The 23,256-nt window shown below is 45.9% G+C and overlaps 1 protein-coding gene across 1 annotated transcript in view; it reads left to right on the top strand.

Annotated features, from left to right (window-relative positions):
• Nucleotides 1-23,256, top strand: part of EPHB1 (EPH receptor B1) — a 407,554-nt gene that overhangs the window by 292,556 nt on the left and 91,742 nt on the right. The window contains exon 5 of the mRNA XM_036332515.1: nucleotides 602-937. Within this exon, the coding sequence (XP_036188408.1) occupies nucleotides 602-937 (336 nt within the window). The remainder of the gene's footprint in view (nucleotides 1-601; nucleotides 938-23,256) is intronic.

Here is a 23,256-nt window from a genome sequence, read left to right as displayed (position 1 = left end):
TTGGAATCAGGCAGGTATGCGTGTTCATACTGGCTCCCGTTCTGATAGACCTCAAGATCTATAGCCAGTCCCCATTTTCAGCTTTAGTTTCCCTTTCCATAAAGTTGATTTAGTGGTTGCATCTTCCCAGCAAGTCTTATAGGGGGATTAAATGCATGCAAAGCAGCTAGCAGAGTGTAACAATCTCTATGCTCTTCTTGTGTCGTGGGGTTAAGTGCAGTGGCTACATGAATCTCCTACCAACGTTGCTTCTTGTCTATGCACCAAAGCCTGTGCAATGTGAATATTCATCTCTCTAAGTGTTCTGGCTGGCGGATGCAGCTTGGTCCTATGAACAAAAAGACTTGTGTCCTCCTCTCTCGGCACACATGATTGAAAGGAGAGCCCCAGTGGGCATGACTGAAAAAGGATTTGGGGACAGGTTCTCATTGCGGTTCAGCACTTTTTCTTAGAATAGATTGAGGCATGGACATTAGAGTTGAAGGAGGGGAGGAGATGCATGTGTGAGCTGAGGGTGGGGACACACTGAAGGTAGATGGAGAGATGCTGGACAAGGAAGCTTCTGCCAAGCCTCACTGAGCCTTCCTTTGTCTCCTTACAGGTGTCCCATCAGGTCCCCGAAATGTCATCTCAATCGTCAATGAGACGTCCATCATTCTGGAGTGGCACCCTCCAAGGGAGACAGGTGGGCGGGATGATGTGACCTACAACATCATCTGTAAAAAGTGCCGGGCAGACCGCCGGAGCTGCTCCCGTTGTGATGACAATGTGGAGTTTGTGCCAAAGCAGCTGGGCCTGACCGAGTGCCGAGTCTCCATCAGCAGCCTGTGGGCCCACACCCCCTACACCTTCGACATCCAGGCCGTCAATGGAGTCTCCAGCAAGAGCCCCTTCCCCCCACAACACGTCTCTGTCAACATTACCACAAACCAAGCTGGTAAGTCTGAAGGCCTCGCTGCTCTTCTTTGTCTTTGTGGTTTGGCTCTTTGTCCATCTCGGTGCAGGAACAAAGCTGCAGTCATACCCATCCTGTTATCTGCCCTCAGGCCTCCTCCCCAGCCCCCAGCCCTCCAGGAGTACAGGTATCCAGTGATGGGCATTTGTGGCCATGGAGGACATGGGTGTAATTCTTCACCTCTGCGAGGGAGCTGAATTCTGAGGGGTTTTCATATGCCCAGCACAAAAGCAACAATGTATATCCAAGCCATAGTAGGGCCCAGTCATCTGCATCCAGCTGGGGCTAAACAAATGCCCTTGGGAAGACAGATGGATGGACAGTCGGATGGGTGGTGAATAAACAAATAGATGAACAGATGATGGATGTGGAAGTGGACGGATGGAAGCCCTGCATGGTCTTGAGTAGACCAGTGCTATTCTGTTAGAAAACCCAATGAGAGAAACTTCCCAGTAATCATGTGATAAAGTCACTATTGCTTCATAGATGACTTTTCAATCAAACCCATGTAATTCAAGAGTGCATTCTCCTTTATAGCTTGCTCAGATGAATGCTACACTGTTATAGAGACCTCAGATAGTTGGCACTAGATCACTCCTGATAGCCAGACCTCCCTGTGGCATGCACAGCTCAAAACATATTTTCTTCTCTCTTTTTTATATCTTCTACTCTTCTGACCTTTTCCTCTTTATTACTTTTCACAATCAATTTCTTTTTATATCCATTTAACCAGTTCATTCATGCACTTACTCATTTATGTATTCACTCATTACTACAAGACAGTGATGAGTATCTACTGTATGTGGATTAGACACTCTGAGGGATACAGTGATACTGGGACACAATCGTTTCTTCTGTGAAACTCATTAACTGAATAATTTGCAGGACATAGACACAAAGTACAAGCTGCAAGGCTAGTGTCTTCTAAGTACCGCATCCTATACACACACAGGAAATATCAAGGGAGTTAGAAATGAGCACTTTCTCCCCAGGGGTCATGGTACAAGACGGAAGAGAGGGAAGTGAACATCATGTCTGTGGGCAATGATGGGGGTCATGGACAGTGGACCATGATCTTTTTGGAATTAGGGATTTTTCTCAATCAACAATTTTGAAAGTACCGTTTGTTAGTGGAGTAGCAGGATCCAAGCCTGTCTCTTTGCTCTGTCTCCCTCCATGTAGCTCTCCCTTCCTGACATCCTCTTTCCTACTCCATCCTCTTCTACTCCTCACCTCCTCATCCTCAGCTCATTCTGCCTCTTTTAATACCAGGCATCTTTGAAGGCAGATGATTCTTGGGTTTAAGCTGTCAGAACTGAGAAGAAAGAAGGTGTCGCAGGCGAGCATGGCTGTCCAGATGGCTGCGTTGTTGCTGGGAGCATGTGTGTGTTCGTGTGTGCATGTTTGTATGTGTACGGTCACGTGTTTACATGCGGATGTGTGTAATGAGAAAATAAGAGGGGAAGTGTGGGAGCCTCCAGCTGGTGACCACAGCCCCGGTGCCGTGGAGACAAAGGTTGTGACAGTCTGTCTACCCAAAGAAAAGGGAATGGTAATTTTAGCATCATGTTGAGCATGTAACATGGGCAGCCTTTGTTAGCTGCGTTTCCCTTGTAGAGTTTAAGGCAGAAAACTGGCTGAAATATTTTAGTGTCCCAGCTTCTGGGCATAAACATCCTGCCAGGCTGTCATGTTACAGTGGGCTTGGCTGTCTTTTCTCTCTCTCTAAGCATGTGCGAACAAACCTGCCACTTATATCGGGTTGCGTTGATTTCTGCCCCTCCCTTCCCTTCTCCTGCTATTCCCAAACCTGCCCATCTGCTTGTCTTGCCATCTGCACCTTCTCAGGCTGCAGTGGAGCTGAGGGACCAGGGCTCCTACAAGGGGTTATGCATTATCAACATTCAAAATATTTATTCTGATTCTCACCCATTCTCGTGCCCTTTGTATCTCCCCCTTGTATTCTTAACCTTCCCTGATGTTGTCTCAGTCCGAGTGTCACCTTCCAATCTATGATTTCTTTTTGAGAATTCTAGAATTTGGGTGTTTGAAAGTTTACAATCAGCTGCTTCTTGGTGGCACATGGTTATCCTTCTTATTATCCTATATAATAAAGATGTAATATGCACATAACAACCGGATTATGGATCAGCAGGAGGCTGGGGCAGCGAGTTACAAGTTGGCGGCGGAGAGCTACGGGAGGGGGTAGGGCAGCAAGCTATGGGGTGGGGGGATGGGGGAGCTACAGGAGGGCGGGACAGTGGGCAGAGAGCTCCTGGAGGGCGGCAGCGAGCTACTGGCAAGCTACTGGTGCACGGATTCGTGCACAGGGCTACTAGTATATAATAAAAGGCTAATATGCAAATTGTCCCCTCCAGAGTTTGACCAGGTGACCGAGAGTTCTATTGCTCACGTCATATGACATGCGCTGACCACCAGGGGGTGGCGCGGAACGTGGCAGGCAACCAGCAGCCTCAGAGGGGCTGCTGAGGGAGTAAGGGAAGGAGGAGGCGAGAAGGCCAGGAGGCGGGGAACCTGATTAGCCCTGATCACCAGCCAGACCTAGGGACCTCTAGTTATAAAATAAATAGGCCTCTAGTTATAAAATAAATGTCAAGTTGATCAGTGGTTCCTAATCTGTGGGTGGTGGGGCTCTAAGGAATGTGGTGCTATCACACTGCTTTGGTGAATTGACATGTGAATAGAAATTATTTTCAACCATAGATAATTTTTTTCAAAAAAAAAAAAAAATGAGAAACTTTGAAATGAGCACTTGAGCCTGCACCTCTGCAGGAGCAGTTTAGAAAAATGAATAGAAGCTACATTTTATAAGAGATGAAAGAGAGATGAAATATCTGACTTCACAAAAAACCGTAATGACTCAGTTCCATGAAGGGTTGGGGTGGATGGATATAGGCAGCACCAGTAAGTCATTCTCACCCCTTCCCAGGGCACCCTGAGCTCTTCCATGCTGGGTGAGATGCAGGTCGGCCCCTCTACCCTGACTTCATGGTGTAGTGTGACCCCCCTGTCATTGCCTATGGCCACCACTGTGCTACTGTTTGGGTCATGAGTAGGAGTTTACAGTTAAAGAATTTGACCAAGAGCAGTGCTAGAATCAATCATAAAGCTACCTGATGTGTTTATTAGTATCTATTGTGTGTCTGGAAACTGAAAATAGCTGGGGACCATTCAGTGGGCCCTGATTGAGGGGCAGGTAAAACTCATTATAGTTAGCACATCACGGTGGTGTTTCTTTTGTGTTGACAGAGAATTATGGAATACGTGGACTCCTTGGATCTCACAATGACCCTATGGCTTGGGCATCATTGTTCCCTTTTTCCTGTAAGAAAACAGAGGCTCAAAGGCATTTGAGGAATCTGGTATTAGAGGGGGGCCAGCAGGACACCACTCTGTTTCTGCATTCCCATTTCCTGCCCTCAAGGTGGACAGTCCCTCCGGGCTCCCATTTCATAGCCTCCGAGCAGGGAGGGTTTTTCGGAACCAGCCAATGCCATCCTGCTGAGAGAAGGACCCCTCACTGTGTAGTCCCTGTTACACATCCACAGTTTTCTCTGTGACACTAAATCATAAAAAGTTGTCCCCAATGTCTGGATTGAGATGGGAGATGGGTGTGTTTGTTGTTCCCACAGTGAACTGGATCCAGACGATGGATGGAAGGTTCACAGGAGAGAAGAGTTGGGACAAGTTGGCTGCTAAGTGGAATTGCACTTGATCTGTAGCCTTATGCTCATGAGCACCCATCCTCTTCTAGGTGCTGTTGGCTGCTCTGAGCAGATCCTCCTTTGTTCAGGGGCATGGACCACATCTGTGGCTGGATGGGCAGTTTTAACACAGGATTGCCATCTCTTCTTTCTCAGGGCTTCCCATATATGTCACACTGATTCTGCACCATGTTGCTCTCAATATCCCTGCCAATAAAGGCAGGAAACTCATCTTACCTGAGTTAGGAATCCAATGAAAAGGGTTTGGTTTGGTCTCAGTCCATCAGAGAAAGTCATTGAGAGGCTTTTTCTGACCTCAAGGGTTGGCATCTGTGAGACCACAGAAGATTTGTATCCATCTTTTGGTCCATTGGGCACACAGTAGGTACAGTTCTTCCTGAGAGGCAAGCATGACTGGGAAACACCAAAGAGTCTGTTGAATCCTGAGACCCAGAGTTACTCCCTCCCTGATGACCCCGGTCATGTACATACTCAGACTACTCAGGATCTTGCATCACTTGGAGACTTTCAGGATAGGATCCTTTCCCAGCCCATAGGTAGTGGCAGAGAACTACCAGTTTTTAGCACCTCCAATATGCCAAGACCCTACCATGTTCTTTCTCTACAAAGACGAGGTGGGCCAGATGCAGAAACTGGAGTCAGAGTGCTCTTGAAATTTGCTCAGCATCTCAAAGCCCACAAATGATGTTTCTGGGTTTCAAACTCAGCTTTGTGGCTATTTTATCCTGTAACTGATCAAAAATCGCTTTATGGTGAGCCGTGTAAGTTGTAAGCTCTCTCTAAGCTATTGCCACATAGCTGGGCCACTTTAGCTGTCAAAAAAATGTCCATCATCTTTGGTCAGGGTTGGTCATGAATAATGCAAGCTCAGATTTATGTGAGGTCTTCAGGGATGCAGCCTTGCTCTCAATACAGCTGCTTGAGTTTAAAATAGACCCGATCAGGTGGAACTCTCTCTGTTTCAGTGGCACAGGATCTGCAGAGGGATTGTTATCTCCACTAACTCTCACAGTCACTCTCTGGCACCTGGCCCCAGATTCAGACTGATGGCCGGATCATCTGGCTGTCAGAGAGAATTAAAGTGAATGACAAACTTTGCTTCTCTTTTCTGCCAGTTAGACTCAGAGTGTCAGAGTTGGGGAAAGGGACCTCAGAGGAAATCTTAGGAAAAAAAATAAGACAAATCAGACCAGCACATCTCTGAAGTCAACTTTTAGCAAGATATAAAGTCAGTGAATTTAGGACCATCAAAGCCAGAGAGAACAAACTCCAAGTCCCATGAGGCCAGGCAGGCAAAGAAAAGGAGCAAAGTAGGGCCAAGTGTCAGGCAATAGGGAGTGGTGGGGACTGCAGGGAACTGAAGAGAACAGGGGCAGCCTCTACTCAGCTCCAGCATGTGATGCCAGGTCTTAAAAGCTGAAAATCAAAATTTAAATTGTTGACAGCTAATTAGAAAAATTTAAAGCACAGGAAAGCCAAACACATCCAATTCTGAATTTGGACTATTGGCTGATTCAGAGGGCTAATCCCATTTACCCAAGCCCGAAAGGTGGGCATGCTGTGTTGTTCTATTTTCATTCCACTGTGGGGCAGTCGCCTTCCTCACTTCTTGGACTCGTGGTGGCAGAGGCATAGCCAGAGTGTCCTGGGGTTGGTTTCTCTCTCTGGTCCTTATGTGACTCATGCAAGTTCGTTGACCTACCTTGGTCCCTCCTTTCTCAGCTGTAAAATAGGAGTAATGACCCCTGCTTTCTAGTGCTGCTGTGACAGTCAAGTGAGAGAGGGGATAGAAAATCATGTTGTAAACTGTGCTATAGACTAGGAGATGAGCATCATTTTGGAGAACATGTCCTGAGCCAGACCGCAATTTGGATTTTTTCTTCCTAGGCTGTTTCTTTCCAAGGCCTCTCAGTCTCTTTGGGACGAATGCCATCCACATCAGATAAATGACAGGTATTGGTTTATCCATTCTTTGAGGAAGGAGTGGGCACCAGAAAAGAGGACAGTGAAGTCTGCATCCCAGTGAGTTAACGATGAGGACATGAGGACTGGAGTGGAGCCGGAACCTGTGCACCTGGCACAGGTTGATTCTGCTGCTCCGAGGAGCCCATCTGTCTTTCCTCATCATATGTTTAGAGAAGCAACACTTTCCCCCTTACATTCCTGATGCCATCAGCAGTTTTATATCTGACATTTATATTCCACACAGCTCATGTATGGTCTGCTGTGCCGATTGCATGAGGAATACTAACATAGCCACCATGCCCACAATGCAGACACAATCCGTTACTTAACTGAACTTAAAAAATAAATACATTACTTCTGTTAATATTCACAAGCCCCTCTAGTTTGTCCTTTTTTAAGGCATTTATTTTGCTTTTTAGACAACTTTATTGAGGTATAATTTATACACCATAAAAATCCATCTCTTTTAAGGATGCAGTTCTAAGATTTTAGTGCAATATTTTTACTTAAAATTGTTTTAATTACAGTTGACATACAATATTATATTTATTTCAGTTGTCCAACCCAGTGATTGTATCACTTACTAAGTGATCATCCTGATAAATCTCATACCAATCTGATACCATACATAGTTACTACAATATTATTGACTATATTCCCCCATAACTAACAATTTGTACTTCTTAATCCTTCAGCTTTTTCACACATTCCTCTAGGCCCCTCTCATCTGACAACCCTCAAAATGTTCTCTGTGTCTATGAGTCTGTTTCTGTTCTGCTTGTTTGTTTCGTTTAGTTTTTAAATTCAATTGTTAATATATATGTATTTATTGCCATCTTTTCTTGTTAAAGAAGACTCTGATACTGGTTTGGTGGTGATGAACTCCTTGAACTTTTTCCTGTCTGGGAACTCCTTATATATTCTTTACTTCTAAATGATAGCTTTGCTAGGTAGAGTAATTAATCTTGATTGTAGGTCCTTGCTTTTCATCACTTTGAATATTTCTTTCCACTCCCATTTGGCCTGAAAAGTTTCTATTGAGGAATCTATTGGAGCTCCCTTGTCGGTAACTAACTGCTTTTCTCTTGCTGCTCTTAAGGTTCTCCCTTTGTCTTTATTCTTTGGCATTGTAATTAATTTTGGTGTTTTTGGTGTGGACCTCCTTGCGTTCATCTTATTTTGGACTCTGTGCTTCCTGGACTTGTGTGTCTATTTCAGGGGTGGGCAAACTTTTTGACTCGAGGGCCACAATGGGTTCTTAAACTGGACCGGAGGGCCAGAACAAAAGCATGGATGGAGTGTTTGTGTGAACTAATATAAATCCAAAGTAAACATCATTACATAAAAGGGTATGGTCTTTTTTTTTTTTTAGTTTTATTCATTTCAAACTGGCCGGATCTGGCCCGCGGGCCGTAGTTTGCCCACGGCTGGTCTATTTCCTTTATCAGTTTAGGTAAGTTTTTCACCATTATTTTTTTACAGAAGTTTTCAATTCCTTGCTCTTTCTCTTCTCTTCTGGCATGCCCAAGATGTGAATGTTGATATGTTTGAAGTTGTCCCAGAGGCTCCTTATACTATCCTCATTTTTAAAAAATTATTTCTTCTCTTTACTGTTCTGATTGGCTGTTTTCTGCTTCCTTAGCTTCCAAATCCCTGATTCGATCCTCTGCTTCATCTACTCCATGTTAATTTTCTGTAATGTATTATTCATTACAGTTAATGTGTTCTTCATTTCTGACTTATTCTTTTTTATGTTTTCTGTTTCCTATCTCTTTGTTGAAGTTCTCACTAAGTTCTTCTACTCTTCCCCTAAGTTCATTGAGCATGCTTATAACCAGTGTTTTGAACTCTGCATCTAGTAGATTATCTCCATTTTGTTTAGTGCTTCCTCTGGAGTTTTGTTCTGTTCTTTCATTTGGGACACATTTCTTTGTCTCCTCATTTTAGAAGCTTCCCTGTGTTGGTTTGTATGTGTTAGATACAGCTGCTATGTATCTTAGGCTTGGAAGAGTGGCCTTACATAGTAGGTGTCCGATAGGGTCTAATGACACAGCTTCCCTGTTTACTTGAGCTGGGCACTCCAAGTGCACCCCCCCCCTCCCGCAATGCGGGCTTGGTACACCCTCCTGTTGTAGTTGAGCCTTGATTGCTGTTGGCACATCAATGAGAGGGATTTATCCAGGCCAATCAGCTGCAAACACTAGCTGTGACTGCCATAGAGGATCAGCCAGAAGGGGCCAGCCTTATCGAGCAGGTCTTACTTCAGCAGGGCTCTTCTGTCTGCTGAGGCAGCCCCTTAATTTTGTCCTTGTGGAGGTAGTTGGATGATGCTTTGATGTGGTCTGAAGCTGTCCACTGGGTACACTGGCTCTGGGGTCTTCAGGAGGTTCAGGCCAAGGTCAGCCACCACCTGTGTTCTGCCAGAGGCCATCCAGCATGAGGTACAGAGCTATGTGAAAATGGGTGCTACTTGTGTTGGGCTTGGAGATGCCCAGGAGTGGCCAAGGCTGGCTGCTGCTAGTGCCAGGCCTAGGGCCAATTAGTGAGAGAGGTGTGGCCACACCAAGGCCAGATGCTGCTTCTTTGAGAAATTTTAGGATAGTCTAAAGCAGTGGTTCTCAACCTTGGCTGCACGTTAGAATCACCTGGGAATCTTTTTAAAATCCTGATTTCTGGGCCCCATGAAGTCAGGATTTTAAAAAGATTCCCAGGTGATTCTAATGTGCAGCCAAGGTTGAGAATCACTGGTCTAAAGTATGAGCCAAGACAGGCCATTCCTATGGAAAAGCCAGTGGAAACAGCTTGGGTGGACTCATGAGTTGGGTGGGGTGGGGTCACAGGGAATCACCAGCACGGGGTGAACAGTGATAGCCAGGTTGATGGAAACTAAGATATAGCATCCACCTGCCAGCCATGTCTATGTGTGTGTGCTTGGGGGAGCGGGGGGAGGGGGAGATCCAGAAAAGGAACAATGACCTGTGCCAGTACTCTGTCTGGGAGAAACCGGCCCTTCCAAGTCTCACCCCTGAGCCAGACAATTCAGTTCCTCCCCTTAAGTCTCTGGTGCCTTTCAAGCTGCTGCCCCAGTGCTGGAGCTCAGAGGGAGTGAGATCCAGTAAGTCTGTGCAGGCCCTTAAGAGGAACTTCTGGGACTCCAGCAGCCCTCCATCTCACTCAGCCACAATCCCTGCTGGTTTTTACAAGGAGAAGTTATGACGACTTCTCTTCCTGGCACTGGAACCTTGGAGACTGGAATTCCTTGACCCTCAGGGGGTCCTCCACAGCCAAAATGTTGCTCCTGATTTTTATCCACCACACGTAGGTGTGGGACCAGCCCATTCAGTGTCTTTGCCCCTCCTACCAGTCTCAGTGTGGCTTCTTCTTTATATCCTTAGTTGTAGAACTTCTGTTCGGCTAGATTTTAGGTCGTTCTCAATGATAGTGGTTCTGTAGTTTATTTGAAATTTTTATGTGGTTGTGGAAGGATGCAGGTACCACATTTACCTACACTGCCATCTTGACCAGAAGCCAAGGCATTTTTGGAGTTCCTAGACAATTAAAATTAGTCAGAGATACTACTTTTCCTACAAAAGAATTATCTAGCCCACCAATTTCTCTGAATACATCACCTAATTTGCATTATTCCTTAGTTAAATATAGTATTTGCATGCATAAAGAATAATCTTTGAATATGAAAGGAATTTTATGATATTGCAATATATTGAGCTCTTTGGAGGAAAGATATTATGTAAATCTCAAAATTAAATATTAAAACAATATTGCACTTCTGCCTGTAAAAATTTAGAGTGTTAAGATCCATATGCTAAAACTAGTTCATTTTTAAGGGCTGGTCTCATTGGAAATTAGCAGGCAAACTTTGCTCCAGAGCAGAGAAAAGATTGAGTTAGAACTTTAAAAAGACTGGAATGACTTTAAAGAAAACTTTTATTGAAGTTAATGAAGAAAAGTTTACAAACCCTAAGCAAATGAAATTTTCACTCCGCTTAATCCAATTTCATTGCTTTCTTCTCATTGTTAATTTAAAAAAGATTGTTTCTATTGTTTCTTAAGCCCTGGCATTGACAAGGAACTTCTGAGTGGCCTTAGAAAGGTCCTGGCCATTTGCAGGTGATAGTGTGTTTCCTGTTGAGCTGAGCAGGTCAGCACATAGCACTGCCCATGACCAAAGTTGTGGCTCCCCCCGGGAACCCTGGGGCTCTCCATTACATGGTGAGCTCTGCAGAGAGGCAGATTTTACCACATGCTTCAGGCTCATGAGAGAGCGACCACATAGCACTAGGCACTGAGACCCTTGATAAATATTTGCCCGTTTCCTTTAGCCCCCACATATGGGTTAATATATATGCTTGGCTGGTGTGTGGGAATCGAATATGTCCTCGTGGCCCACAGTCGCCAGATGATCCCTCCAGGTCAGTCAGGTAACTAGGTATCTTCCTCCTCTGTGGCTCCTAGAAAAAAAACTTGAGGGAATGATTTTATTCATTTTTAAAATATGTTTTATTGATTTTAGAAAGAGGAAGAGAGAGAGAGAAAGAGAAATAGCAGTGGGAGAGCAACATTAATTGGCTGCCTCCTGCATGCCCCCTATTGAGGATTGAGCCCACAACCCAGACATGTGCCCTGACCAGGAATCAAACTAGCTACCTCTTGGTACATGGGATGCTGCTCAATCCACTGAGCAACACCAGCCAGATGAGGGGATGATTTTAGAATGATGCTAGGAGCCCTGACCCACTTAGAACACAGTGACATTCAACCACACTCAAAGGGGTGGGTTGTTTGTTTGTTTGTTTAAGCACTTTAACTTTGGAACTGTATTCATCCATTTAACACAGTCTTTGTGACTACTTTCCACATGCTGACTCACTGGTTTCTGTTCCTATTCATTCACTTACTCAACAAATATTTTTGGAGGCCTTTTGTGCGTCATGCATGCACTGCTCCAGGCACTGGGAACACAGTAGCAAACAACACACAAAAGCCCATGCCTTGTGAAGCTCACATGCTAGTCCACAGCACTTGTGGAGACTGGGATGAGAGACCCAGAAAAGTCACATGAGCAGGTGACTAATTGGGGACTCCAGGGGGCCCTCCGCTAGGCTCTTGGTTTTTTAACCTGCAGTGGTACCAGCTCTCACTTTCCAAACCTTAAGATGTAACCACATGTGGTTGCTAGAGAGCATTTCAATCTGTGGTGGTTGTTGCTATACGGTGACAGTGTTGGGTGGGATATTTTATTGTTCACTGACTGACCAATTTGAACTCAGGTGGACGAATATGCAGTGGTTGAGTGTGGGAATTCTCCCTGTCCCAGGTCCGGAGCAGTGGTTAGTTATGCTGCTAATAGCTGGAGGACAGCTGAGAATGCCCAACCTGCTGCATCCTTGTGAGGATGATTAAAGGGCACCTGTTTTCTTATTTCACCTCATCTTACACCGACAGTCCAGCTACATGGCTTGTTGAGTGAAAATGGGATGGCTGGCCATGAGACTGTCATAAGCTCCTTACTCTCTTCAAAGGGCAAATGAGATTGTTACCACCATCATGGCAGAGGTCATCTACAGTTGGATTAGGAGATGGTTGCTGTTTGCCTCTATCATGGCACAGGTCATCTACAATTGGATTAGGACAGTGGTCGGCAAACTGCGGCTCTCGAGCCACATGCGGCTCTTTGGCCCCTTGAGTGTGGCTCTTCCACAAAATACCAACTTCTGCTCATGGGTACGTGCGCACCCGCACGTGGTATTTTGTGGAAGAGCCACACTCATGGGGCCAAAGAGCCACATGTGGCTTCCGAGCCGAAGTTTGCCAACCACTGGATTAGGAGATAGTTGCTGTTGGCCCTGGCGATGTGGGGAAGAAGGAGGAGGTGTCTACTCCATGAGCCGGCTGTAATCTCCAGGAGAGCAGGTCCTATATCCATTGTATTAGCTTGTTCCCCAGAGTCTAGCTAGGTGCCTGAAATAATAGCACTTAATAAGTATTCATTGAATAAATTAATAAATTATCAAGTAATGTATGTCTTTCTTAAATCTGAGGCATCAAGAAATGGTGCAGCTTGAGTTCTCTCTGTGATCTTTCCTTCCTCCAGCACTTTTGGGCGGGTGCTCTGATTGGAGTTAAGCCCCTACATTCTCCCAGATGTTGGTGAGATTTGGGATGTTCTATGTGCACTATCCTCTAAAAACATGGCCCTGTGAGAAGCACCTGCTATGCCCTGTCCTGCCTGCCCCACGCCCCCACAGGCAGGGACTCAGCTGCTGGAGCAAGCCCTGTTGCGGGTAGCTGGGATGGCATTCCAAAGCTGTTGTCTGTCCACCTGCATGCCAGCTCCGTGCCTATCATTTTCACAGCACCATCCATGTTAAACAGGCAGGAGCACCAGGGGTTTTTGAATACAGCAATTAACAAAACAGTAATCAAGCTAAGTGTTTAATTTCAGAAAATTAACATCTTCTCTGAGCGGATGTGAGAGATGGGGGGAAAAGGCACATTAAAATGCTCTGGGTAAATAAAGGCAGTGCTGGACCACAAATATTTTCCAGTGCAAGGAAGACTGCCAACCCCCCAGGCCTTGGGTTCAGTTTCCTTATGAGAGCTGAGCTATAAAATTGAGCCCTTTAAATGTGTGTCTTCCTTCCTTCCTTCCTTCCTTCCTTCCTTCCTTCCTTCCTTCCTTCCTTCCTTCCTTCCTTCCTTCCTTCCTTCCTCTCTCTCTCTCTCTCCCCTCCCTCTCTTTCTCCCTTCCCTTCCCTTCCCTTTTCTCTCCCTCGCCCTCTCCCTCCCCTCTCCCCCTCTCTGAACAGAGCAAAAGGCTTCATCTCTCCAGAACTCAGGGTGTTCATTTGTGCCCTTCTGAGCCTGTCTGCACCATAGAAGATCCTGACATCTGTTGTCTTTTTGTGAACTGTACTGTTATAAGGATGACGCAATGAGTTGTTGGATGTGCACTGGTTCCTTATGTGTGTAGGTCATATTTCTTCTGATAGAGCAGGTCTCACTCCTCCAGTAACCCCTGCACCTCAGCATGGTATCCTCTATTCCAGGATATCCCAGTTGGCCTTCCATAATGGTCACAGTCTGATGGTGCCTCCTAAACCAGCTGGCTGGCATTTGTTTGCAGAACCAGGTTTGCTTGTGAGGAGGTGGCTGTGTGAGAGGCTGGGTGGAGACAGGACCTCTGGTATCTATTGGCTCATGTGATGGCCTGGAATGGAGTGAGGGCACAGGGCAAGGACTGGTAGGGCAAGGAAGGCAGCTTTGTAGGGGGCACATACTGAGGTTTGAGCACGACAGGAAGCCTCGAGGCTCAGTGATGAGGCGCCCCAGGGAGGCAGGGATGCCGGGAAGGCTGTTGGGCTGGGTGGAGTGGGGCACTGCCTGAGCGAGTATTGGGGAACTGTGTTCTCACAGGGCCATTGATCCTCAGGGACTGGTGATCTGACTCAGTGAGCAGCTTTCCTATGGAGGGCTCTCAGGCACTGACATGGAGAACAAAGAAACCAAAGCACAGAATGAAAGGATGCTTTGCAAATACTTGGGAGACGTGTCAGGGGCTCCCAGAAATGTTCAGGGAAGGTGTCAAGGGAAGGCGGCTTCAGTTCTGTGCATGTATGGTTTGAGGAGATTTTGGGTACCCAATTGCGGTATTATTTATGCAGCTGGATATTCAGGCTTGTTTTCTCTGTGAGGTAGTAGGTAAGCTTGGTTGCTGAATGAAGGGAAAGATTGGGATTGAATGATGGAGGAGAATGGACAAAGGTTAGCAGTGTCATTGCAGAGAATGGGAGATGGGCTTGACCAGAGAGATTCAATGTTTCCAGAAATGTTAAGGGTCATTTGAAGTTGATCATGTATTTACAAAGCTGCCGGTATGCCCTGTTTATCTGACTTTCTCAGCAGTGTGTGGCTGCTGGAGAGCAGACCCTCCAGGAAGTTGATTGACCGTGGGTCTCTCTTGGGTTGAATTTTGCTAGTTGTATCCTATGAAAAGATAAAGGCAACTCATGCCTGAGGGTAAGGGGAGTATTGCCAATTATGTTATTGCAAAGATGGAACTTACGCTGGTTAATGAGGGATATGAATGAAGGAGAGGCTGATGCATTGGGTAGAAGTCAAGACTGAGAGAGCCAGATGAAGCCAACAAGAGTGGGCTCATCAGAGGTCATGGTCAAGAAGCAGAATAGTTGAATTTGGGGCTTTGAAAATGGAGCAACTTCAGGTGAGGCCAAATCCAAGTGTGCAAAGGGAATGGGCAGACATGGAAGAGTTGAGGGGGTCAGGAAACAGAGAGTATGCTATTCAAGTGGATGTTAAAGTCATCCCCAGGAGGGCCATGCTCAGGATGGAGACAAAGACAGAGCTGGTAGCCCAAGTCTTCAACAAGTTGGGGAGTGATGGTAGGAGACAGCACACAGTGGTCTCAAGCTTGGAGAGTGGCAGCCCAGCCAATGGAATTTTTTAGAGGGTGTAGGAAATGGTGAGCAATGGGGTGGAAGAGATGACAGGGAACAGGAGTACACAGCCCACTTCCTGACCCTGAGGTGTGCCCAGTGTAAAATCATAAACTGCCACACTTGAGAGGGCTGGAGAGCAGAGGTATCCTGGGGAGTCAGGGTCAAGGGGACCCTTGTGGGGATGGTGGTGTGCAGAGCGGGCCTCAAAGTTGGACATTGCAGAGTGGAAACTTGCCTGCAGGAGAAAAGGCTTCTTAAGTCCAAGACACTTAGACCTCAGGCCCAGGAGGACAGTCATGGTGGCAGTGATGTCAGCCTTAGGGTGGTGGTGGTGGGTCCCCCAGCTGTAATGCATGCTCTGCTGAACATGGGTACATGGCAGCCAGGGAGTAAGGGGCACACAACCTCTCTCCTGAGGCTGCCCCAGTGCCAGTGTTTCCAGTGAACTGACTTCTGTGATTAAACAGTCAACAAACCAGAGCTGCCCCTCCTCTGGTCCCACACCAGGGAAGGCTGGCAGGCCTGCGGGAGGCGGAGCTAAGTGCTCCCAACTGCCACATGAGCTCTGATGGGTCTGTCTTCAGCGGCCCTCATAGCCACCCTGGGATGCCTGCCTAGGACAGGCATCGCCTGACAGTTGCCTCTATACACTCACTCATCTCTTTACAGCCTCCTGCCTCCACAGGGTTGTGGGGTTCTTGTTTGCTGTCCTTTCCTGGTATACCTTCTGGTTACCCCAGCAGGAAGGAGGATCCCTTCCTCCTGCAGGCAAGTTTCCACTCTGCAATGTCCAACTTTGAGCTCTAAGGAGCCAGGAGAGGGGATCTTGGAGGCAGGAGGGACCTCAGGACCCCACTAACCAGGAGGCCTCCTTCTCTGGCATAGGGCTATGCACACTTCCACCTGTGTGGGGACCCCTGACCTCCCTGAGGGATCAGGCAGCATTTATCCATGAGTGATGTGATCCTGACTCCCTTTGCCTGTGCTGAGCATCCTCAAGGGGCTCTGAAAAGGCTGGGTGTGTGAGTGTAGGGGAGGGAATAGAGGGCCCACACTGGGACAGGAGGCTATTTCTGGCTCTGCCCTAGACTGCTGAGGACTTAGGAGAGCCATTTTCCCTCTCTCCCCCTCAGTGCTCTAATCCATACATTGTTAAAGTTAACAGAAAACTAAATGACCTCAGATGTTCTTTCAAAATGGAACATTCTGATTTCCAGATTTCTAGACAAACAGTTCTCACACTGGCGCCTGCACCAGGGTCCCCTAGAAGGCTTGTTAAAACACAGATTGCTGAGCCCCACTCCCCGAGTTTCTAATTCAGTAAACCTGGGTGGAGCTCCAGATTCTGCCTTTTTTACCAGTCCCCAGGTGATGCTGATTGGGGACCACATTTTGGGAGCCAGCAGGGACAGGTGGATGATCCCAATAAATACACCTCCCCTACCCCAAATCAGAAGCAGTATCAGAAACGAAGGCCTCTGCTATAAACCTACATCCCTACAGCAGCCCCCAACCCCAGTTGTCACACTTCCTTGGCTTAAAACAAAACACATGAAGGAGGCCCCTCTCTGGGGGTGAGGGGCTGACTCAGTCACTCAGGCCTGAACCCTCATTTTCTCTCCCTTCCCCATATCATCGAACTCATGACGAGACTCAGCCAATATTCTACAATGGTGTCAAACAGGTGCCACCTTCCCAAAGCAGTCCTCTGTTCCAAGGTAACTCCAAGGTAGAGAGGGAGATTGGAAGGGGTGTCAGGGTCATCTCAAGGCACCGCCCAGAGCAAAAGCCAAGAAGCCAACGTCCACAATAGGGAAAAACAATTAGAAAAATAATTAATTCTGCTTTTGTATTCATACCCAGTCTCCAAACTAATTGCTTATTTGTTTAATCTACTTTGACCACAAGTGTTACTGCACCAAAAATATTTAATGAGTCAAGCCTCCTAATGTAAAATTCCAGCATATTTGTGCAATGAAATGAATTTTCAACAGAGGGAGAACCTGTTATCTAAGTACCTTCTCAACAGAGTTATCTCCTAAAATAGAAATGTCAGAGGAAACAACTGATCTATGCACAATTCACACGATTCATCTTTTGCACAGTTTATTTGTGTGTAAACTGTTCTTCTTTGTCATCAGTACTAGTGGGCCTGAGGTCTTTAGCTAACATTTAAATGTAGATTTTTTTTTCTAAGAATGTGTTTCAGCCCTAGCTGGTTTGGCACAGCAGTTAGAGTGTTGGCCTGCAGACTGAAGGTTCGGTTTGAGGGTTTGATTCTAGTCAAGGGCACGTACCTGGGTTGCAGGCTCGATCCCTGGCCCAGTCAGGGTGTGTGTGGAGGCAACCAGTCCATGTGTCTGTCTTGCATTGATGTTTCTTTCTCGCTCTGACTCTTTCCCTCCCTTCCATTCTCTCTCTCTCTCTCTCTCTCCTCTCTCTCTCTCTCTCTCAAAAAAAAAAAAAAAAAAAATCAATGGAAAAAATATCCTCAGGTGAGGATTAACATCAACTACAACAACAACAACAAACAAAGAATGTTTCATATAACCCACCACTCCCAACTTTTCGCTTCAAACTTCATCACCCATACCTTTAGGCATTCGTAGCATTTCATCAGAGGCCTCAGGGGACTTCTGAAGGCTGCCCGGCATTTTTGGGTCTCTCTGTGGACCTTTCAGATTCTGGGTTTGGGAGATAGAAAATGGACTGGTTTCAGGGCTCCGGGGCTCCCACTTCTGATACAACCAGAGAAGCCCTGAATTATTCTGTTTTTGCACTAGGCTTCAAGGAAAATTTTGTTGGGAGAAAGAATTCCATAGCCCAAAAAGAAGAAAAGTTAGAACACTACCAACATTAGGGTAACATTTCGCTGACACATCCCAGTGAGATGGTGCTAGCCTGCCCCAGCCTCTCGGTTTCTGCCTGTCCCCCGTTCCCCGGTATTGCCATCTTCCTCCCCAGGTGCCCACTGCAGAATCACAACCTGCCACCCCCCACCCACCCGCCGCCACATCTTTCTCCTTTAGAGGCCAATATGCATGTTAAGTGCAGCTACGTGTTTCTCTGATCCCTTTTACTTCTGATGTTTTTAGAGAAGGTCCTGCAATCATTCCGGTGAAGGTAAACTTTTAGAGGCTAACACTGTGGGAAAAGGCTAGAACCATGACATCTGCCCTAAGGAATTGATTCCAGTGATGGAGAACACTGGAAAGCTAGATCAACATGCACTGTGTCCCAAGGCAGCAATTTCAGGCCATTAGTTATTAAAGTAAGGGCTTTGAGTGGGAGGAGGGAAGGGTTGGTCTGGTGAGCCTGGCCTGGCAGGGCTAAGCCAAGGCACAGTGAGGCCTGATTTGGGCCTGTCAAGGCTGGGTGGGGTTATGCAGAGAGGGGGCCAGAAGGGCTGGTCAACAGGCAGAGATCCCAAAAGCTGAGTTCTGCTGGGACATGGCGAGTGGAGCAGTTCAATGAGATCAGTGGCTTCCTGAGAGGGAACAGAGGGAGGCGGGCAGTCTGGACAGGCCAGTAGCCGTCACATGGTCAAATTAAGAGAGGGAGTTGGGACTTTTCCCAATGGGGAGCCATTGAAGGTTCTTAAGCGTCAGAAGAAGGTGGGTAAATTGAGCTTTGGAACAATTAGCTGGCTGCAGTCAGTTTGAAGTGAAGAGGTAGACAGGGAGTGGGGACAGGACATCAGGTGTAAGGAGATACTGGGGGCAAGTCCAGGAGAAAGGTGGCGCCAAGCCAATAGAGCATTGTTTTTTTTCTTTTAGATGAGATTTGCTGAACTCTGAAATTTGTTTCATATTTTTATTACCCCTTCAAACATTTTACTCCAATAGATCAACTTGATTTTGAATGTATGGTGGGTGTTATGCTATTATTTTTGTTTAAAACATAAATTGATGTCTTAAATAAAATAGTTTAACATAATAAACTGTTATATGATTTACTATATCCCAAATGGATTATGGTTAAAACTGTTTAAAGAATTACTTTGACACAAAAATCAATTAAGACATTAGGAAATAATTTTAATAAGCAAAGATAATACATTAGAATTTAGCAATTGTCCTAGGGGAAAAAAACCGCCATTAACTTATTCTCACATTTTGAAATCTGAGATGCTTAGTTGTTAAGGGCAAGTTCCCCTATCAAATAAGGAAAACAAAATGAAGAAGAAGAAAACTTTGAATGTGACCAAGTCATTAACTAAATTAAAAGGTCAAGAAATGTTATAAACATAAAATTATGGGTCAGGTGAACCTGAGATAGAACTTCAATACTTCTGCACAATAAGACTCAGGGTCCAGACAGGCCAGCGTGGCTCAGTGGTTGAGCATCGACCTATGAACCCGGAGGTCACGGTTCAATTCTAAGTCAGGGCACATGCCCAGGTTGCAGGCTCGATCCCCAGTGTGGAATGTGCAGGAGGCAGCCAACCAATGATTTTCTCTCTCATTGATGTTTCTATCTATCTCTCCCACTCCCTTCCTCTCTGAAATCAATAAAAATTAACTTCTAAGTTAGATTCACGCCACCATTTCAGACCCAGGATTGCAGGCCCTGGGATCTCTTTTGGTGCCCTTCTTACAGTCGGAGGGCTGGCTGATGGTCAGCCAGACCCCGTCCCTGATGCCACTGACAGTGACCTGTTTGGGCCAACACTTGTCGCTTGTCACCAATGAGTTCTTTCCTAACTTGCAGCCAGGGCCATCCTGCCCCTACAATTTATCCACATCTCATTTGTCAGTCTAGGCAAGAACATTCTGTGCCCTTTCTCTGCTGTAAGGGATATACTATCTTGGATCTGCCTGCTTCAAAAGCAGTTCGGAAGTGAGAGCTCCCCAAAGTCTTCCCGGGCAAAAACAGAGACAAGGCCTCACTCACTCAGCCTGCCTTTGTGTTGTCTTCATCCCTGAGCCCCTTGAACAATGAGATTTGAAGTTGGAGTGTCTTTCTGCTTCAGACACATGAAAGGGCCTCTTCTATTGGTTCTCTCATCAGACACTCCTGGTTCTGACTCTGCTCAAACCCTGGTTGATTTTTTCTCGGTGGCAGGCAGGCCACTCTTCGTTGTTTCCCACTCTCCTCTTTGGATCCCAGCTTCCTGCTTGACCTGGTAAAGAAAGGGTGCAGGGCAATTCTGATTCTGTTTGTTTTATTTTTTGTTTGTTTGTTTTTAGTATATCCTCTTTCTTAAGCCATCAGTACCTTCTTTCCAAATAGCCCCCAAACTAATTTTTTTTTTTTTTACTTTTCCTACAGAAAGGTCCATATTTGCTTCTTTGCTAATTTTTAATAGTTTTGTGAACTCTTTTCATTTCCTTTTTCTCAGTAGAATGCTTATTTTAATCAAAAGTATTCTGTGTGCTTGTGAGGGAGAGACTCTTTCAAGCATTAGATGAAACTGCCTCTTCATCTGAGGATGCAAGTTTATGGAGAAAAGACCACTGGCCGGAACTTCCGGTTGGAACCAGCATTATCTATGGGTCACAGGGCTGCTTCTCTGAACTAATCTTCCCATCCCTCCCTAGCCTGCCTTCGTTTTGCTAGGAGCAGTTGGTGTTTAAATGGATCCCTGAGCTCATTTTAATTTTCTCTTTTGTCTGAAGGGTTCATAGCATGTAAAACAGCATATCTAAAGGTGGGAATGCATTTGGAGAAGGAAAATAATAACAAATGTATCACGGTAGTTGATCACCAATGGCAGAGCACCAAATGTAAGCTGCCCTGATTTTCAGGCAGTAAGAATAACGCTTTTTCACATTCTCCCATGTGCTAAGTCCCATCTCAATTAAAATGTAAGGCCTTTACAATGACCTGTGTGAGGATAAAGTCTGCCACAGGGTCTGTGAGCATTGTGTCATCTCCATAAATCTAAGAAATGCAGGCAGCTGGGAACTTCACCCTCTGGCAGCTTCTCCTGGATGTGGCTGCCGGGACGTCCTTGCCATCTCTATAACAGGGTCGGTTCTCTCAGTGGGTTTTGCCTATTGATTGCCTCTGGATCACCCTGCCCTGTGGTTGCCTCTTTACCATCTGACCCCATCTAGACTCCAAGGTCCTTCAGGACAGAGCTGTGAGTTTCCTCTTTGTCCTTCTATCCCCAATAATTAGATCAGGGGCCTGGCACAATGTTTGGCAAATATATTGAGTCTTGAATGATGACTTTCCAAGGATTAGGGGCAAAGAAAAGGACTAAGCCCATCAAAATCCTCAGGTCGTTAGGATTAATCTTTCCAATTTTTAATACACGATGCCTCAGCTCTTCAGGCAGAAGGACCTCGAAAAGCTGTATGGTACTGACGTGATTAACAACATGGAAATCGTGTTTCACACGGATCTGAAATGACACCTGCCCTGCACAGCAAGTGTGGCAGGGGGAGCAGGTTCATGGGAGCCACATTCCGTCCATCTTGGTGGCCTATTGGGATCCCCCAATGGTCTTACTGACTCTGGAAGCTTCCTCACCTTCCCTGAAGTGCCTTCATGCTCTCCATGTCTCTGTGCATGCACATGAGGTCTTGGAAAAGATGATCGTGAGCCATCCACATGGTTAACCATCCAGCCTGTGGCTAAATCCATGCTCAGTCCCTAGTTTCATTTTACGTGACTTAGCAGTTGGGTTCACACATTCTCTCCTCCGGAGAACGCTGATTGCCACTTGGTTTCTAGATGATCACATCTTCTGTTTCCTTTTACCTTGCCGGCCTTTTTTTCTCAGGCCCCTTGGCTGTTTTCTCCTCATTTTCTGAATCTTCGAATATATTTCTGTTTTACTCATTCTCTTGGGGATCTCTGTCAGTCCCGCTGTTTTCAGTATCTTTGAAATACTGATGACTCTAAATTTCCTTCTCCAGACTGGACCTCTTATACATGCTTTTGCCTACCCAGCATCTACTCTGGGCCATCTTGGTCATCTTCCACCCATTGGAGCACTTGCTCTTTCCTCCCAAAATGCTTCTGCCTGATCTCGGTTCATGGCAGCCCTACTCTTCCAGTTGCTCAAGCCAAGATCTTGGAGTCATTCTGATGCTTCTGTTTCTTCCACATCCCACATCTATTGAGATACTTTAAATGTATTAGGTCTTTCAGCTTTGCACACGGTTTCTGCATTCTGTTCTCAATAGGGTAATACTATACAGCATAGGGTGATACTGTTAGCATGCAAGTCAGAGTATGTCCCTCCCATGTTTAGGACCCTCCTGTGGCTCCCCACCTCACTCAGAATAGAATCCAAAGTCTTCTTAGTGTCCCTTAGGGTCCTACCCTTTGTCGCCTTGTTTCTGTTCCAGTCCCAGTGGCTCTTTGCTATTCTCTCGAAACACCAGGCTGCTCCCAGATCAGAGGCTTTGCCCTGGCCTCTTTCTTGAAAATGCTCCTTTCTTGGGTATTCTCCTGGCTCCCACCTTCCATCCTTCAACCCTATGTTCCTGCATCTACTTCTCAGGCAAGGCTTCGCTGACCACATGGTTTGGAATTGCAGCCTTCTCCAGCCAGTCTCTGACACTTTGCCATTCTGCATTCCTTCTCTTCTCCATTTTTTTCCTATTGTACTTAATATTTTTAACATAGCTTATGACTGATTGATTTATTATATCTAGTCTCTGAATCCTTCCACTAGAAAATATGGTATGCAAGGGCAGGAAATTTTATTTAATTCACTATGGAATCCCTAAAACTTAGAATGGTGAGTGGCACATGGCTGACGCTCAATAAACATTTGTTTCATTCATTAATTAATGAATTGAACCATGATACTAAGTTGGGCGGCAGATAAGATGCATTTGATGTTTGAATCAGGATAAAAATTTATTCCAGCTTACTAGATTAATAGGCCAAATTTAACACTGTAAAGGCAAAGAGATCCATGTAAATCCCTGTAGTCAAAAGCCAATTCTATAGACAGAAGATAAGGACCACACCATGGGAAAACCTATAGGTGATATTTACCTATGATTTCAGAATTGAATAGCAGGGACTTGTCCTCAATCCAAAGGCTAATGGTCACATTCATAGACGTCCAGTACACAGGTCCCGGTAGATATTAGTTTAACTCTAATGTTTGCTGCTCAAAGAGCAGTGGGAGAATTGGGTTCACCTCTGG

Source organism: Myotis myotis, unplaced genomic scaffold (genome assembly GCF_014108235.1).
Source record: "Myotis myotis isolate mMyoMyo1 unplaced genomic scaffold, mMyoMyo1.p scaffold_m19_p_13, whole genome shotgun sequence".
Classification (NCBI taxonomy): Eukaryota; Metazoa; Chordata; class Mammalia; order Chiroptera; family Vespertilionidae; genus Myotis; species Myotis myotis.
The sequence above is the reverse complement of the archived record's forward strand: the minus strand, read 5'-3'. Positions and strand labels throughout refer to the sequence as shown.